Source organism: Carica papaya, chromosome 2, assembly GCF_054855325.1.
Source record: "Carica papaya isolate Zhongbai chromosome 2, ASM5485532v1, whole genome shotgun sequence".
NCBI classification, from domain to species: Eukaryota; Viridiplantae; Streptophyta; class Magnoliopsida; order Brassicales; family Caricaceae; genus Carica; species Carica papaya.
Genome location: NC_142310.1, coordinates 2778344 through 2797268, shown reverse-complemented (window position 1 = coordinate 2797268; position 18925 = coordinate 2778344). Strand labels below are relative to the sequence as shown.

The window sequence follows — 18925 nt, the reverse complement described above, 5'->3', positions numbered from 1 at the left end:
ATTCACTATTTCCAAGGTACAGACAGAGACGAGAAATATGACAAACACCCAACCTTTTTTTTATTGCAGTAAACACAGTTTAAGCAAATTTACTAGCAGATGATATGGCCCTTATGATAAACAAAGATCATTAAGCTATGTGATCCATTTCAACAAACACAAACCAAACTGGAAACATTAAGCAGCAGCCACAGCAGCTTCTGGCTCTGAAGCCTTTGTTTCGGCTGCCGGTGCTTCAGGCTCCCAGAAGGCGGTTTTCTTCCCCGTCTTGGCCACAGTCTGCAGAACTGCATCAGGCTGTACATTGCCTTTCACAGTCACCTTCTGCTCCTTCAAATCAATATCGTATGATTCAACACCTGAAGAAAAAATTAAAATTGAAACAACAACTCAACAGGGTCCTTTCTGAACTGAGGATGTAAATTAAAAAAGAATTGCAGACTGCATGTTGGAGAATGCATGTCCAAACTCTCAGTCTTCACCATATTTTTTACTTTAAATTAGTAATTTCCGAACAAAAAAATCTCACGAAATATATTTGGATTCAATAAAGAACGTAGAATCCATCCCAAACTAGTCCAGTCAGCTATGGAAACTCAGTTTCCCTAACCACTCACTCAAATCAAAGGTCGTAAAATTTCAAAACATTAAGAAATGAAACCTTATTTTACTATTGAAGTCACAAAATTTTCTCAGTATCTCTATGCCTTTGGAATTAGTAAAGACAAACAGATTTATTTACTAGGATTTCTCAAAGTAATTCAAATCAAATAATGTTTGGGAGATCTTATGAATCAGGACTTTAATCAAGAAGAGCGAAGACAATGTTTTCTTGTTTTCAAAAAAACTAAACCCAGTAAACGGCCATCAAAACTCCTGAAAAATTGGGAGGATGTCTCATGACAATTGCACCTATCCAAATCCTACATATCTAACTTAAAAATTAATTGAGAGAACCAACAACAGCTGAGTAAAAGCTCACATAATCAAATATGTCGCAAAAATATTAAGATCTGAATTGGGAAAAGAAAAGTTATACACTGTCTTACCAAGAAAAACTTAAAACATTAATAAATTCAAGGACAGTACAGTACTGATAATAGCAAAAGAACATCTCAAGCTTTTACAGTGCAACATATACAATCAAAAGTCATTAACCTAAGTTTTACCCAATAGTCAAGTGCCCTTGTATAAGGCAAGGAGTTTAGTAAAGATCACAGCATGGTTAATCAAAAGGGCTATAAAACAAACCTTCCATTTTGTCCAAGACTCTTTTAACTGCACCAGAACAGCCTCCACAGGACATAGCAACCTTAAGGACAACAGTCTGCAAAAAAAATTGAAAAAAGAAGAAACATGATAAGTTAACAGTTAACGCTATTGAAAAAACAAGGAAATCACAACTGGTGCAGCATTTAATTTCGATCATAATCACTAGATTTCTGTGTTCAGCATCAAGTTTCTTGACCATCACAAGATTTGCATACTGAAATTTTAATGAATTGCGAGATATAAGTGAGAAGAAACTTAATAATGTAATGTAATCCAAGCAGTTCTCAGAAACCTATCATCAGCAGACAGAGGCATCAAAATAAAAGGTCTAGTATAATGATGAAAAAAAAGTTTCCATGAATATACTCCACCTCCCTTTTCCAGGAAAAGCAAAGGCTTCTCATTTATTTCCAGTTCTCCCGCATGGAAGAATGAAAGGATACTGAAAAATCCCATCACTTCTCTTCTTTTTTAAGAAAGAAAAAGAAAAAGAAAACGCCAAACTCTAAATTCCAAACCCTCGAGTGCTATTTCAAGAAAATCAAAATCAACCGAACATAATCTAATGAGATACTAAGAAAGACAATAAAAAAAAAATCAATTCTCCACCATCAAAATCATGCAATCACTAAAACTCCCACGGACCGAGGTTACGGTATTCAATCCAAGAACACCAAGAAAATTATATCCAAAACTCAAAAAAAAAAACAACAATTGCACCAGAAGAAGAAGAAGAAACAAAATGAAGATATGCATCTTCAAAACGCATAATCGAAAGGACCTAAAGTGTTCTCGAAGTACCTGAGACATGGCTACCACGTGGATTGGAGATCAAGAAGAAGAAAGTCGTCTGTTCTCTTTTCTTCTTTTTGAAATGTTTCTGGACTTCCGATGGGTTGAACGGGGGGGGGGGGTTTTATAATGGGGATTCGGGAAGGAGTTGGAGAATGGAGGGTGCTGGGCCCAACTTTCCCGTAAACGTAAAGAGAAAAATATGAGGAATAAAAAAAATATTCCTTTTTTTTTTAATAATTTATTTTATTCTTCACCCAAAAAAAAAAATTCCCTTTGAAAAATTAGCAAATTATATATTATTTTTTTAGAAGAATAATCAATTATTTTAAATGCATATTAGTATCAAATTAGTAAAAATAATTAAATTATTAATTTCAAAATCATCAAAGTAGCCACTGATTGACCAATAATATAATAATTTAATAATTAAGATAATCTTTTCTATTTAAATAATTTAATAAAATAATAATCACCAATTAAATTTTGAATTTAATTATTAAATTATATACAATGAAATCTGGTTGGGGGTTGCTGACCAAACTGAATGCAGTCGGTAGTACCACCCACTCTCTTTCTAGTACCAGGCTGCTGCAGTACCAAAGTACATACACCTCTATGATCCTCACAACTTAAATTTCTCATATTTAAAATTTAATTTGATTAATAATGTTTATATAATATATATATCTATTGAAATTGGTGTACTAATTACAAGTAGTAAATACTGAAAATTTGAAGTCTATTTAGTATGTTTAGTTCCCTTTACAAGATAAAAACATAAGAAATACAATAATAATTATTATATCACATAGAATAAACATTATATTATCTTGTTTAAGTGAATTAAAATTATTCTACCATTGTGATTATAGTCTAAGAAAAAAAAGAGCTACTCATTTTCACTTATCTGTAAGTGCGGAAGCGAAATAATAGCGTTAAATTTTACATTTATCACACAATAATTCTAAATACTCAATAGGGTTACGGGAATGATCTTTTTAAATGAACAACTAGTAATCAAAAAAATAAACAAAAGATAAACAAACTGAACGTCCTACTCGTAACTTTTTTGTGGATAAGGATCTAGATCTTTATTCTCTTGATTTGAAATAATTAATGAAAGAGTGAGCTAAACTAGCTCAGTAAAAATGTCACACTACTCACTGATACAGAAATAAAGGTTGGTAAAAATTATGAAAATGATTTAATTTAAATAAGTTCATTTATTATAAATAAAATCATTTATTGTACACTTACCGTATCAAAATTTTTAAAACTGACCTATGGAAGCGATAATATAACAATATCATAATCTCATGTTCAATTAATCAAAATAACAGCTTTTCTTTTTAACTAGTCTACTAGTATCTATGGGAGTCAATAGGAATGTCCCCACTACGCGTAAATCCTTATTCAACTTTTCTAATAAACTGACCGTCCCTACACCCTGTCCGGTATGAGTGCCAAAGTACCAATCTTTCATACCTTATTCAGTATGAGGCAACGTTCATGATATGATTTTCTATGTACTCGGTCCGTCCACTAGCTTTCAGGATATCTAATAAGACTACTATTCATTCATTCAGTCAATCAAGTAATTTTTCATTTACATTTAATTTTTCAGTTTTTCTAATTTAACTGTAAACCATGCAAAATAAATAATACATATATCAAGGGACACAAACGAATCCTCATACCAATTTTAGTATATTATCATGCATTCGAAACTGTAAAATCAATCAATCAATTAAAACATAAGAAATAGTAATAAATAACCGGTTCAGGTTCCATTAGTAGCTTTTAATTATCTATATAACTAAATTACGCAAAATACTGTATTATTTATAATAAGACTTCAATTCCATAACAGGGAATAAGGTGAGAGATTTTTACTCAAATTGATGTCTGAGATGCTAAACCTTCAGTTGCGCCTACAAGCGGTTCCCAAGTTTTCTAAATTTTTTTTCGGGGATTAAAACACACTTCAAGTATCTAGAAATATACCAAAAATCCAAAATCAGTGTTAGAAATCTCTTTTGGCCAATTTCGGAATTTCGACACGGTGACACCACAACCGCTTGCCTTGGGTTGGCCGTTTTTAACCAGTTTTGGCTGATTTCAGCCGGTTTTTGTACCCATCTCTATGAAAAAACACGTTAAGGGGTCTCAATTGGGCAAAAAAAATTGAAAAACTGAAGTTTACCAGCGGCAGGGTTTTCCGGTGCGGTGGCTCCATCGGCTCATCTTCGCGATTGAGTGTTTTGCTTCAGTTAACTTGTAGAAAAAAGAATGGTGACTATAATGATAGAAAAATTACGCGAAACGGGAATTAGGAAAAGCCTCATTGGAGGCGATTTTTACTTTTTCTCGCGACGGCACCACCAAGCTTTACTCGCGGTTTTCGACTCATTCGCCGATCCTTTTGCTCTAACTTGGTCATAAGGGTGTTCAAAATTAAATTTCAAGCGAATGAAATTTTTTTTACCTCTTTTGGCAGTCAGAAGTAGCTCCGGCGCGACAGCGAGCGGTGGTCGATTCCGGTCGATTCCATTCCCAGTGACTGCAGCGGGCGGGAGGGGAGGGGGGAGGGTTTGGTGTGAAGAAGAGTATTAATTTCTGTCTCTTTTTGCTTTAACTTGGCCATAAGGGTGTTCAAAATTAAATTTCGAGTGAATAAATTTTTTTACCTCTTTTGGCAGTCGGAAGTAACTCCAGCACGGCAACGGGCGGTGGTTGGCTTCCTTCCTAACGACTAGCTCTTCTTCTTCGGCAGCGCAACGCCGGGAGAGGGAGGGGGGGTTTGGAGGGGGTTTGGTGTGAAGAGAAGTATTTATATCAGTCTTCTTTTAATCTGCACTGTCCATCGCATTTGATCTGAACCGTCCGATCGCATTTAAATAGGAAGTTATTCTGGACCGTTTATCGCGATTTGATCTGTACCATCCGATTGCGTTTAAAGTTGATTTGGACCGTTCATTGCATTTAATCGTGACTGTCCGATCATGTTTAAACAGAGACGGATTCAGATCGTCCACGCGCGCATGAATAAATCTGGACTGTCCGATCGTGGGCATGCGGATTACCAGTGTGGCACCACGTCAGCGTGCCTTGCCACACTGCGCGCTCCGGTTCGTCGGTACTGCTGACTGAGTGTCCTATGTGACATTTTTTTTAAATTATATTTTGACCTCTAATTTTTAATTTTTCTTTCAAAAACACCCATAAAACCTAAATTTTCACCTATTTCTCCCAAAATTATTTTTAATTTCATTTTCTACCTTTTTTTTCTAATTTTTTATTAAATAATAATTTATAAAATTAAAAATTAAATTTTATACATAAATTTTGAATATTAGTTTCGGTTATTACATTCACAATTGTATAGTGTACTACAATCCTGCACTATATATATATATATACACCACAAATATATCTTATTAATAGAAACAAAATATATATATATGTATATTGTGCACATTAAAAAGAAATAAGGAAAAGAAAAAGAGTGGAAATTTGCTCATCCCCTCTTGGTTGGCCACCATTGCAGTGTCCATCTATGGTGGATGAAGAGCTAGCATGCACCTTTCATCTATTTTATCTGCAAATTTATAATATTTATTTCAATTCACTCCATATAATAATTTTTAATTAATATATGTAGACATCTATACATATAAGAAATTACAAGCTTAAAAATGGATATAAAGCAGGGATAAATATAATTATATCTATTTAAATTAAATTAATTTTAATTGAAAACATTAATATTATATATTATATTTATTACTAAGTAAATAATATCTTAAATATGTTTTTAAATTATATTTTATTCTTATTAATACTTTTAATTTTTTATTAAATTTCAATTATTTATTTAAATATTTTATAAATTTTTTAAATTTTAAAAATATATAAATAAGACTACAATGACTATGTAAAAATTTTTAATTATAAAATAAATCATAAATAATATCCATCTGTATCATCTCTGTATTATTAATTGAATATAATATTTTTTTTCTTCTAAAGATTATAAATTTATATTAAATTATGTATTTTGTATATTTTTATTAAAAAATTATATTATAATTAATATTTATATAACATACAAAATGATAGTGTAAGTACACTAATTTATAATTAATAAAATAAAAAATTAATAAATTTTAATCTGACAGTTATCTAAATTTCTTTTCCTATTAAAACTTAACAACTTTTGCAGTATAATATTAATATATATTAAGTTGTTCTAAAAAAAGTGAAAAAAATATATATATATATATAATTTTTAATTTCTTGCTTTACAAATTTACTGTAACTCATCTTCACTCTATCCATTAATCACTTTTTAAGCTCGAAGTCAATGGATTTCTTGTTTTTATGAATTAACATCTTTTTCAGTCAAACCTCTCGTAATTTGATGTAATATTTCTTGATTAAAACAATAACTTCACGATGCAAAATGCATTTTGAACATATTGTATATAATATGCATGTGCTGATATGTATATATATACATATATCATGTTGCATTTTTCTTATATTTTAAGCAATAACAGTAATATAAATTAATTTTGTAAGTCAAATCTTACCTTTTTAACATGAATGAAAATTTAAATAATTGCTAAACCAAAATCTATTAATTGATTTTTTTTAATTATTATTCAAGGAACGTCTTCTACAGAATGAACAACACTGCAATGGAATCGTGGGTGCAACTGTAAACGAGAATAATATATGTAATCGTGGGTCTACAACACAAACTTACATATCAGAAACGAACCAAAGATAAACTTCCCTTTCTGTAGCCTATCTTCGATTCATCAAAAACCTATTCAATGCGGAAAAAGAAAATTATCATTTCTATAGTGAGTAAACATAAAGAATAGTTCTCGATGTCTTTACTTTTTTTTCGTTGAGAAGGAAATAGTCTTCCTACAGCTAATGATTTCTCCCAACTATATTGTATGGAAAGTGGCGCGAGCCACAAGATAAGTGCTTCACAACTCATGAAGAAAAGTGTAAACAGGAAACATCTAACAAGAGTAGAATAGAAGGGAACAGAACATTACTGAGGTCAACCCCATCCCAGTGCCTCCCTGATCTTACTTCATATCGATTTGGAGCAGCATATAAGCCTCTTTTGATCCATCTATGACCGGGAATCCACCCTTAAGTTTCCCCAAATTAGAAGTAGTAATCAAGTAAATCAATTAACTTGACCAAATATGCAATGGGATCACCCCATCTCGGTGCCTCCCTAGTCTTATTTCATGACGATTTGGAGCAGCACTAAACCTCTTTTGATCTAGCTATGACTGGAAATCCACTCTTAAGTTTCCCAATTTATGAAGCAGTGATCAAGTAAATCAATTACCTTGACCAAATGTGCCTCACCCCATCTAAGTCTCTCCTTCAGCATTTTGTCTAGTTCAGGATCATACTTGAAACATAGGTTAAAACAATAAAATGCCATGATTGGAAGATAAACACAAATAATTAGTAGATACTAGGAAATGCAATTTCCTGGAAGACCAAATGGTGACTATTTTTCGTTTTAAAAGAAAAGATTTTAAACTTTTGAAATAAATAAGATCCTTCTAATTTTCTTAAGAAAAGCTTTTGTTTTTATTCAAAGAAAAATCATATGATCATCGCCTTTCAATAAATTAAACAATTATACTTAGTCTGAGCAAATGGTTTGCCCCTCTCATGTACTAGCTCTTGCAACCTATCTTCAGCTTCATGCTTCTGAGCCAGGCCCTTATCCCAGTCCAACATCTTCTTCTCCTGAAAGAAAAGACATTAAGTTAAATACGAAAAGCCATATTTATGTTGAGTGAAAATTAACATTTTGAAAACAAGTTTTACTCGCATTTTTTCAGTGAACTTTCCAAATTCTTACTATATTTGGCAATGCTGGGACAAATCTTTGAGGTCTAACTTGAAGGTCATACTAAACCACCAATGTTTCTGTAATATCCTTAAAGTTTGCCTAGCTCTAAGCTGTTCCACCCTCTTCATTCTTTGAACTTCAATGTTTTCACCAACTTAGGGCTTCTCATCTACCAAAAATAATCCCACAAATTAGAAAAACTCCATAAAAAATGAGAAACTATGGCAAGATAGACTCATATTAATGTTCTAGCTGCTGAATCATTGTCATTTTCTTCATCAAAATTTACAGGTTTTTGCCAAACAGGATCTTCATCCACAACAAGAATACCACTCACATCTGGCTTGATTTTCTTCTTCCTTTTCTCCTTTTACTTTTCTTCTACATCAGTGCTTTGGTATCATGATTATCCAAGATGTCACTAGAGAAAAACAGCTATAAGGACTAAAAGAGGCGACAAGAAAAGAAGATAACAGAACAGATAAATTTCCAGGTTTTTGTTTTAACAGATTCCTGATTACTTGGAAAAGGATAACAAAAAGTTTTCTTCATATATCTAAACTTTAAAACTTGAAATTGTCACAGTGGTGAAGTAGTGGTTCTCCATCAAATCTAATTTAAATATTAAGTTCACAAAATAATGAGTTAGCATTAGTCTTATCAAATGTGGGATCAATCACCATATGTGCAGCGATTAATAATATCAATATTTAGGTTTAAAGTAGCAAAAGGCTAGAAGAAATAAAGCACCCACCTTGTGATCTAGACTAGTTAATTAGGGCATATTCTGGACTTTGCTTATGTCTTAACTATTGTGCAAATGTGAGTATAATATCTGTCATGGAATATATTAAGTAAATCTTAAATCTTTTCATAAACCATATTTAGGAATGTTGAAGTTACATACACAAACGGAAACAGAAAACAAAACAAAAATAAATTAGCAGTCTTCTCATTCTTCCCTAGGACATGTCTAGATCTCTTGTTCACATAAAACACAGTTCCCAACAGCCCAACACATCTGGTATCAGAGCCGCGTTCCTCGAACTCATCCCTTACACAATAATGCTTAGAGAAATATTCACCGATAAACCGTTACTCAATCATTTCTTATGAAATGCAGGTGCAGAGAGACGAAGAGAAGAAGACCCCCACTAAACCGAGCGGCCCGGGATAATTCACTTCGGGAGGATGTAGACAGGTTATTTGAGATGATGGAAGGATTCATAGCTGCCCAGCAAGGGCGAGAGGAGAGAAGGGAGTTACCCAACCCTCCTCCACTACCGCAGGTTGAGCCTCCGCTACAGCAGGCTGATCCCGAGCTACCCCGGCACGAGCCTGCTCCTCCACAGTACCACCCGGCACCACTGTCGCAGTACAACCTGGTGCCCTAGCCACGGTACTACCCGACACTGCCACAACACGACCCAGTGCCCCCAGCATATCAGCAGGTGCCACCACAGGACCTCCTAGTCGGGTCCAGTCCCTCCTCCACGAGACCCCGCTCCTTCCTTGATCGACCCGGGCTACATAGAGAGGTACAGGAGACTGAACCCTTCTACCTTTGCAGGGGGATCATCTTTTGAAGAGGCCCAGTACTGGCTGGCGGAGACTGAGAGAGCTTTCAGGATCTTGGGACTTGCTTCCTACATGCTGGTAGGGGAAGCAGGACGTTGGTGGGAGCTCAAGCAGACCACCCAGCCTACACCAGTCACTTGGGAGCAGTTCCTAGCGACCTTCCATGCAGAGTATCTCCCTGAGCACATCCGACACCTAAAGGAAACGGAGTTTGTTCAACTGGTTCAGGGAAACATGACAGTATCAGAATATGCTCGTAAGTTCCTAGAGCTGGGCCGATACTCCCCGGAGACATTGATGGATGAAGGCCGAAAGGCCAGGAGATTCCAGTCGGGTCTCCGCCCAGAGATCAGGCAACACTTGTTAGTACTGGAGCTCAAGACATATTCAGCAGTCCTAGCAAAGGCACAGATCGTGGAAAGAAGCTTCAGCACCCGTCCTCAGCCAGGAGGGAGTTCCCGACCCTCAGCTCCGTTTTGCAGGCCAGCACCTACTGCGCCTGCCCAACCAAATAAGAGGCCCAGACCAGCCATCCAGGCCCCTCCTCAGGCTCCAGGGGCAGTACGTGGGAAGATTTGTCAGCACTGCGGCAGAGATCACGGGGACCGACCCTGCTACCGCCTCAACAACATTTGTCGCAGTGCCCAGCATTATGCAAAAGAATGCCCGAGGAACCAGAATCAAGGGAGGCCTCCTATCCAGGGCAGAGCTTACAACCTTACCCAGCAGGATGCCAACGCCGACCCGGATGTAGTACAGAGTATGTATACTATCTGTGACCATGTTACTCATGTTTTATTTGACACTGGTGCATCGCACTCTTTTGTTTCACATGCTTTTGCTTCCAAAATTAATGTATCACCTGATAAACTTGATTCATTGTTATTTGTGTCTACTGCCGGGGGTGAAACACTACTAGGGGAAGCTATCTATAGGGCTTGTGCCGTAGAGATAGCAAATAGGAAACTGAGTGTAGACTTGATAGGGTTAGACACGGGGGATTTTGATGTAATCTTAGGAACGGATTGGCTAGCGGTGTATCACGCCACCATAGATTGCTTTAACAAGAAAGTTGTATTTAATCCTCCTAACGAGGAGCCATTTACAAATTAATAAAATTATTCAGTACTTATTCCTTGATGGCAAGTTTTCTTAACTTCTAGTGCCTTAATCTTGCTGTTTTTTCTGACTAGCCAAGTCCAAGAAGGAAATTTGTATTCAAGAGATTCCGGTAGTCCGAGACTTCCCAGATGTGTTTCCGGACGAACTGTCCGGTCTGCCAGTGGACAGAGAAGTTGAGTTCACTATATACCTACAGCCAGGTACCCAGCCCATTTCGGTTGCTCCTTACCGCATTGAGATGAAAGAGCTGAGGAAATAGATCACTGAATTGCAAGACAGTGGTTTTATTAGACACAATGTGTTCTCTTGGGGTGCTGGAGTCACTTTTGCAAGGAAGAGAGATGGAACGTTGAAACTGTGCATTGATTACAGAGGATTGAACAAGGTTACGGTAAAAAACAAGTATCCCCTTCCCCGGATTGATGACCTCTTTGATCAGCTGCAGGGTGCACAGGTCTTCTCTAAAATAGACCTACGATCAGGTTACCATCAGGTGAAGATAAGAACAAAAGACATCCCCAAGACGGCCTTCCGAACCAGGTACGGACACTATGAGTTCTTGGTCATGCCATTTGGGTTAACCAATGCCCCTGCAATCTTTATGGATCTGATGAACAGGGTCTTCAAAGAGACTAAGATATCATCGATGAACAAATTGATCCAAGAACTCTCTGAAGACCCTGTTCATCAGATCCATAAAGATTGCCGGGGCATTGGTTAGCCCAAATGGCATGACCAGGAACTCATAGTGTCCGTACCTGGTTCGGAAGGCCGTCTTGGGGATGTCTTCTGTTCTTATCTTCACCTGATGGTAACCTGATCGTAAGTCTATTTTAGAGAAGACTTGTGCACCCTGCAGCTGATCAAAAAGGTCATCAATCCGGGGAAGGGGATACTTGTTTTTGACCGTAACCTTGTTCAATCCTCTATAATCAATGCACAGTCTCAATGTTCCATCTCCCTTCCTTGCAAAAGTAACTCCAGCACCCCAAGAGGACACACTGTGTCTGATAAAACTACTGTCTTGCAATTCAGTGATCTGTTTCCTCAGCTCTTCCATCTCAATGCGACTCATGCGGTAAGGAGCAACCGAAATGGGCTGGGTACCTGACTGTAGGTCTATAATGAACTCGACTTCTCTGTCCACTAGCAGACCGGGTAGTTCGTCCGGAAACACATCTGGGAAGTCTCGAACTACCGGAATCTCTTGAATACAAATTTCCTTCTTGGAATTGCTTAGTCAGAAAAAACAGCAAGATTAAGGCACTAGAAGTTAAGAAAACTTGCCATCAAAGAATAAGCACTGAATAATTTTATTAATTTGTAAATGACTCCTCGTTAGGAGGATTAAATACAACTTTCTTGTTAAAGCAATCTATGGTGGCGTGATACGCCGCTAACCAATTCATTCCTAATATTACATCAAAATCCCCCGTGTCTAACCCTATCAGGTCTACACTCAGTTTCCTATTTGCTATCTCCACAGCACAAGCCCTATAGATAGCTTCCCCTAGTAGTATTTCACCCCCGACAGTAGACACAAACAACAATGAATCAAGTTTATCAGGTGATACATTAATTTTGGAAGCAAAAGCATGTGAAACAAAAGAGTGCGATGCACAAGTGTCAAATAAAACATGAGCAGCATGGTCACAGATAGTATACATACCCTGTACTAAATCCGGGTCGGCGTCGGCATCCTGCTGGGTAAGGTTGTAAGCTCTGCCCTGGATAGGAAGCCTCCCTTGATTCTGGTTCCTCGGGCATTCTCTTGCATAATGCTGGGCACTGCGACAAGTGTTGTTGAGGCGGTAGCAGGGTCGGTCCCCGTGATCTCTGCCGCAGTGCTGACAGATCTTCCCACATGCTGCCCCTGGAGCCTGAGGAGGGGCCTGGATGGCTGGTCTGGGCCTCTTATTTGGTTGGGCAGGCGCAGTAGGTGCTGGCCTGCGGAACGGAGCTGAGGGTCGGGAACTCCCTCCTGGCTGAGGACGGGTGCTGAAGCTTCTTTCCACGATCTGTGCCTTTGCTAGGACTGCTGAATATGTCTTGAGCTCCAGTACTAACAAGTATTGCCTGATCTCTGGGAGGAGACCCGACTGGAATCTCCTGGCCTTTCGGCCTTCATCCATCAATGTCTCCGGGGAGTATCGGCCCAGCTCTAGGAACTTACGAGCATATTCTGATACTGTCATGTTTCCCTGAACCAGTTGAACAAACTCCGTTTCCTTTAGGTGTCGGATGTGCTCAGGGAGATACTCTGCATGGAAGACCGCTAGGAACTGCTCCCAAGTGAAGGGTGTAGGCAGGGTGGTCTGCTTGAGCTCCCACCAACGTCCTGCTTCCCCTACTAGCATGTAGGAAGCAAGTCCTAAGATCCTGAAAGCTCTCTCAGTCTCCGCCAGCCAGTACTGGGCCTCTTCAAAAGAGGATCCCCCTGCAAAGGTAGAAGGGTTCAGTCTCCTGTACCTCTCTATGTAGCCCGGGTCGATCAAGGAAGGAGCGGGGTCTCGTGGAGGAGGGACTGGACCCGACTGGGAGGTCCTGTGGTGGCACCTGCTGATATGCTGGGGGCACTGGGTCGTGCTGTGGCGGTGCCGGGTAGTACCGTGGCTGGGGCACCAGGTTGTACTGCGGTAGTGGTGCCGGGTGGTACTGTGGAGGAGCAGGCTCGTGCCGGGGTGGCTCGGGATCAGCCTGCTGTAGTGGAGGCTCAACCTGCAGTAGTGGAGGAGGGTCGGGTAACTCCCTTCTCTCCTCTCGCCCTTGCTGGGCAGCTATGAATCCTTCCATCATCTCAAATAACCTGTCTACATCCTCCCGAAGTGAATTATCCCGGGCCGCTCGGTTTAGTGGGGGTCTTCCTCTCCTCATCTCTCTGCACCTGCATTTCATAAGGAATGGTTGAGTAACGGTTTATCGGTGAATATTTCTCTAAGCATTATTGTGTAAGGGATGGGTCCGAGGAACGCGGCTCTGATACCAACTGTAACGGCCCCGAAAATTTAAATGAAATATATGTATTAAAAATCTTAAATGCGGAAACGTAATAAAAATTTTGATTAACATCTCTTACATAATAACCAAAACGTACTCAAAACATGAAAGAACAAACTAACTAAAAGAGATACTCGAAATAAGAATTATAAATATAACTATGGAGTCTTTAGGCGTCCCCTTCGTCGTCTTCCTGCGGAACGGACTCGGGAACAACGTCTTCCTGATCTGAAATGATTAAATAAGGAATGAGCTACACCAGCCCAGTAAAGACATCACACTATCTCACCACCACGGAAGTAAAGGTGGGTAGAAAACAAAAATGACCAATAGAGCATAATTTATAACGAACTCGTTTATTAATATAAAAACTTTTACTGTCCACTTACATCGGTGAGATCCATGAAAATAACATATGAAAACAATAACCTTATAATATCATGAAATCATACACACTTTATAACATAATACATATCATACCTTTACATTTCAATCATCAAAAACAGATTTCCTCTTTTACCAGCCTACTAGTATCCTTGGGGATCCATAGGGGGTCCCTGCTACACGTGAATCACTAACATTTACAACCTGATCCCAGGGCCATCCCCATACCCCGTCCGGTATGGGCGCAAAAAACCTTTAACCTCAATACCCCGTCCGGTATGAGAGTGAAATGGGCCATCCCCATACTCCGTCCGGTATGGGCGCCAAAACACATAAGGTCTCCATACCCCGTCCGGTATGAGAGACCACATTCCCGGTAGGGTTCCCTACGGACCCGGTCCGTCCACCATCTCCCAAGATATCTAGTCAGGCTGTCCACATTATCCACTCATCAATTCACATAACCTTTTTGCCTTTTTCCTTGATCTCAATCATCCAATCATACACAACATGTAAACTAGTAATTGACACCAAACAAGACAACACAGTATCGGGTTCACCATAATACAAACCATAATAAAAGAAATCATGATTCATGCATACGAGACCATAACATAATTACATCAAACATCATACTGCATTTAATACTAAAAATTAGATCAAACAATAACAGACCAACATTGTATCAGCCTCGGGCTCCATTGGCAGCCTTAATTAATTATACATCTATAAAGTCACAAAGTACAGTTTAATTATTTATTTAACTTTAATACCGTGATAGGAAATAGGGTGAAGGGTTCTTACCTGTTTTGGGGTCTGAATTCGACTCTACAGTGTGCCTACAAGCTGTCCCTAATTTCCCTAAATTTTTTCCGGAAAACTGAAACACACTACCGGTACCTGCACGTGTCCCAAAAAATCCCATATCAGACCTAGGGCCCCTTTCGGCCAATATCGAAATTCCGGCACGGCGGCTCCGTCGTGCTCCGGCGACGGCGTCGCCGCTTGCGGTGGCGATTCGCCTCGGGTTGGCTGTTTTCGGCCGAATTCGGCCACAATTGCATCAGTCACTGCGATAAAACAACCCTAGGGCCCTCGGTGGGCCAAAAAATTACGAAAAAACTGAAACTTACCGGCGGCGGTGCTCTCGGGTGCAGCGGCTCCTCCGGCGTGAGTCGCTTGGCTCCGATCAACCTGTAGAGAAAAGAACGGTGATCACAGTGGTATAAAATTTGCATCGAACGGAGGCCGGGAAGGGTCTCATTGGAGGCAAAAACAGAGGGGGGGGCGCGGCGGTGCCGCTGGACTTCGGCTGGGTTTTCCAGCCGTTTGGCCGGTGATTTGGCTCCGATTTGGCCATAGGCGGACTCAGCATCGAAAAACGAGCCAGGGGGAGAAAATTTACCTCGATTGGCGGTCGGAAACTTCCCCGGTGTGGCGGCGGGTGGCGGGTGGCGGTGGCCGGCTCCTCCAGCGTTTGGTTCTTCTTCTCCGGCGAGGCACTGGCGACTAGGGTTTTGTGGTCAGGTGTGGGTGGGGTTATTTATACCATTTACCTTTTAATCTCAACCGTCCATCAAGATTAAATCTGGACCGTCCGATCGCGATTTAATTGGGATTAAATCTGGGCCGTCCATCGCGATGCAATCTAGGCCGTCTGATCGCACGCACGCGGATTGCCCACGTGGCCTGTCCCCTGGTCAGCGTTTCCTTACCACGCGGCGTGTCCTGGTTGGCCGGGACTGTTGACCGGGCCGCTGACGTGGCTGCTGATGTGGCTGTTGGTGTGGCTGCTAACGTGGCACAACTTTTCTAAATTGCGTTTTGACCCCCGGTTTCCGATTTTCTTTTCAAAAATACCCCCATAATCCAAATTTTCACCCTTTTTTCCCAAAATCAATTTCAATTAAATACAAATAATATTTTTACCCAATTTTATCATTATTATTATTTTTATTTTCATTAAATTAAATTAAATTAAATCAAATTAAATTAATTAAAAATCTAAAAAATTCAAATAAATAAAAATAAAAATAAAAATAGTAAGATAAAAATTAAATTACTTGGGTGTTACAGTTCCCAACAACCCAACACTTAAAAAACACACAGGTGCATGATATAGAAAAGAAAATCAATTTTCAGAAATTTATGGAAAATCCAGATCAATTACACCATGAATGGGTACATAAACTATTAGGGTCCCAACTGATGAATCTAATTAAGGGTTGATTGACATAGAAATCAGTAGGAAATGGAGGTTTTTCTTCCTTTTCCTATCTTGAATCTAATTTAAAGCCTCATTAAGAGAAAACTCCATGGTCTCTTGAGTAAGAAACTACTCAAAACTTTCATAAAATTCTTCATGCCTAATATATCAAAAGAGACAGCAATCTGTCTTCTTCCTTCTCTAGTACATTGCACCGTTGATAAACCTTAACATAAACATTTCCCTAATTAGTGCCTACATTTCATTCTGTTTGCTCAAGATTTCATTGGCATATACATTCCCAATTCATCCACCACCATTTCATCATCTTTTCTATTCTTTTGATCCTCAATAACTGGGAAACGATTCAACACAGAAACATGGAGCAGTTGATAGTCTACCAAAATCTCGTGGCATGATTAGCAAGATTCAAGCCTCTGATCCAGACAAGGAGATGCATATTGTGAAACCAGGTTTGAATAAATTAACTACTATACAGTCTCATATAATATGGATGTGAGTTTTCTTGCTCGAATGATCTCAAAAACAAATATCACTTCCAAATTTAGCATGTACGCAGTACATAGCCAAGTTCCTATACATCATAAACATTATTCAATTTTGAGGTCATAACAAATATAGCCTAATTCAATTAATTTCATCTCATTTAAATAATAAACTTACTTGCTCCTTAATTTCCCATATCTTTGCCGCTCCTCTCCCTCTCCCGAAGCGACTTTCTCCTTCCTGAAACTCCTCTTCGCGCTCCATCTCGTTTCTCTCAAATCTCATCTATAGCCTCATCGCTCCTCAATTCCACCTCATTTCCGGGCCTTTCCCTACTCTGTTTCTCCAATAGCTGTTGCTAAAGCTGAGCTTGCAGGTCGCGCATGGTCGTCCTTGCTCTGATTTCATCACGAAAAGCTGTCTACTTTCTCCTCGTCCTAAACACAAAAAACTCTGCCTCTCCCTCTGCTCGCGTCTCTCTCTTGTCCTTTAGCCTCTTTCGAACGGAGGAAGATGGTATCTTCGTTTCTGGCACTCGGAGCCTTAGAACTTGCAAGAAAAGTGAGTTTGCTAATGTAGAAAACCAGAAGAGTGAAGCACTTCAGAATGGCGGCGTTTATAGGGTTCAGCCCAGTCGTTGGGCTTGTTCTCCGCCTTTGTCTTGGGTTCGGAATTGGGCTTGGTCTTGGGCCTGGAATTGGGTGGTTTTGGGCCTGAACTTGGGCTTGAGATTAGGCTTGGAATAAGAATTGGGCTTGGCCTTGGACTTGGTTCTGACCTTGGACTTAGGCTTGGGCTTGAGCTTGCTCTTGGGCTTGGACTTGCTCGTAGGAGCTTGCGCTTGGGTTTGGACTGGGCTTGGGCTTGTGATTGGGGTTGAGTTTTGTTTCTGGGCAATATATTGAAATGGAAACGTATTGGGTTTTAATAGATTTATTTATTTATTTAGTAGAAACGTAATATGTGTACACACACACACACACATACATATATGTATATATCTTTGTTGTAGAAGGGATTTAAGAGAACGGATATTGTGAGGTAAAATGGTGGGGGGAGGGTTTATTAGGTAAAAATAAAAATTAGTTTGAGCAGTTAAACATTAATATTTATAACTATTTTTTTTAATTTTTATTATTATAGTTCATTTAAATCGAAAAATGAAATTTACCTCCAGATTAATTATTTTATTATATATTTTTTTGTCTTTTTTTAATATAAAACAACTATAAATATTAATATAATCGACTTTTACTGACTTATAAGATTTTACCAAGTATTTAATGTGGTATAAAATGTATTATTCATTATCACTATTCTTACTCTTGAACTTGTACTCTCTCGCCTAATTTTATAACATTATTATTAAAAATAATAAAATATTAAAAGAAATTTTGATTGGATTTCTTCAAGAAAACTTGGGGTAATCAAGCCTCATTGGACCCATTAACTTAAAATTATATTTGACCAAAGTATAAAAAAAGTTACTAATATTATTTAAATATAAAACAAGAATTATTTGAAAATACTTGGTTCAAATATAACATAAGTTAACAAGTCAATGTTAAATTTCACTCGTAGACTAAATCATATAAGTTTGAGTCACTTGAAATATCATTCAAATAATTATTTGAATGATTTAACACAAGTTGTTACTCTCTAGACCACTTGGAATGTACAAAGCACCATTTAAAGTATGTGAGACAAATTGCAAAGAATTACTTGAAATACTTAAGATAAAAATATTTCTTTTTTAATACGCTCGTTTATAATGTACAAAAGGTCATTTGAAACATTTGAAACAAGTTATTTCTCTTGATGAGGTACATCAATACATAAAGTAATTATCTCAATAAAAAGAACTTGAAGATAATTATTTTAAATTAAATATTTACTCTAAATTTATTTAAAGCTAAATAAATAATAAAAAAAATTATATTTATTACGACGATAAAATAGAAGAGATAATTGAAAGAATATAAGAAATAATTAAACGAATATGACGTATTTTATTATATTTATATTACTATAAAAGTAATAGTAATTTTTTTAAAAATATACAGATTTTGATTATCGAATAAAAATGAAGAGTATAATACAATATAAATAGTTTGTAGGATAAAGAATAAATTTTGCGGAAAGCTAAAATTTTAAAATACTGACCTTAA

General features: G+C 38.0%; 2 protein-coding genes across 4 annotated transcripts; both read right to left on the bottom strand.

Annotated features, from left to right (window-relative positions):
* Window positions 1-36: 36 nt before the first annotated feature.
* On the bottom strand, window positions 37-2223 carry ATX1 (homolog of anti-oxidant 1). Its single transcript, XM_088212663.1, has 3 exons — window positions 2074-2223; window positions 1252-1327; window positions 37-359 (listed from the first exon to the last, which is right to left on the bottom strand). Exons 1-3 carry the CDS (start codon window positions 2080-2082, stop codon window positions 178-180), a joined length of 267 nt encoding a protein of 88 aa, XP_088068789.1. The 5' UTR covers window positions 2083-2223; the 3' UTR covers window positions 37-177.
* A 4557-nt stretch (window positions 2224-6780) lies between these two features.
* On the bottom strand, window positions 6781-17368 carry LOC148268664 (uncharacterized). Of its 3 annotated transcripts, none has more exons than XR_015816818.1 (4): window positions 16935-17368; window positions 8301-13547; window positions 7973-8132; window positions 6781-7857 (listed from the first exon to the last, which is right to left on the bottom strand). XR_015816818.1 is itself a non-coding variant. In XM_088212646.1 (4 exons), exons 1-4 carry the CDS (start codon window positions 17040-17042, stop codon window positions 6839-6841), a joined length of 342 nt encoding a protein of 113 aa, XP_088068772.1. In that variant the 5' UTR covers window positions 17043-17362; the 3' UTR covers window positions 6781-6838. The 3 variants fall into 3 exon arrangements, 1 of the variants encoding a protein (XP_088068772.1); XM_088212646.1 differs by lacking the exons at window positions 7973-8132; window positions 8301-13547 and having other exon boundaries at window positions 6781-6898; window positions 7445-7513; window positions 7753-7857; window positions 16935-17362; XR_015816819.1 differs by lacking the exon at window positions 8301-13547 and having other exon boundaries at window positions 16935-17362.
* Between the last annotated feature and the right edge of the window lie 1557 nt (window positions 17369-18925).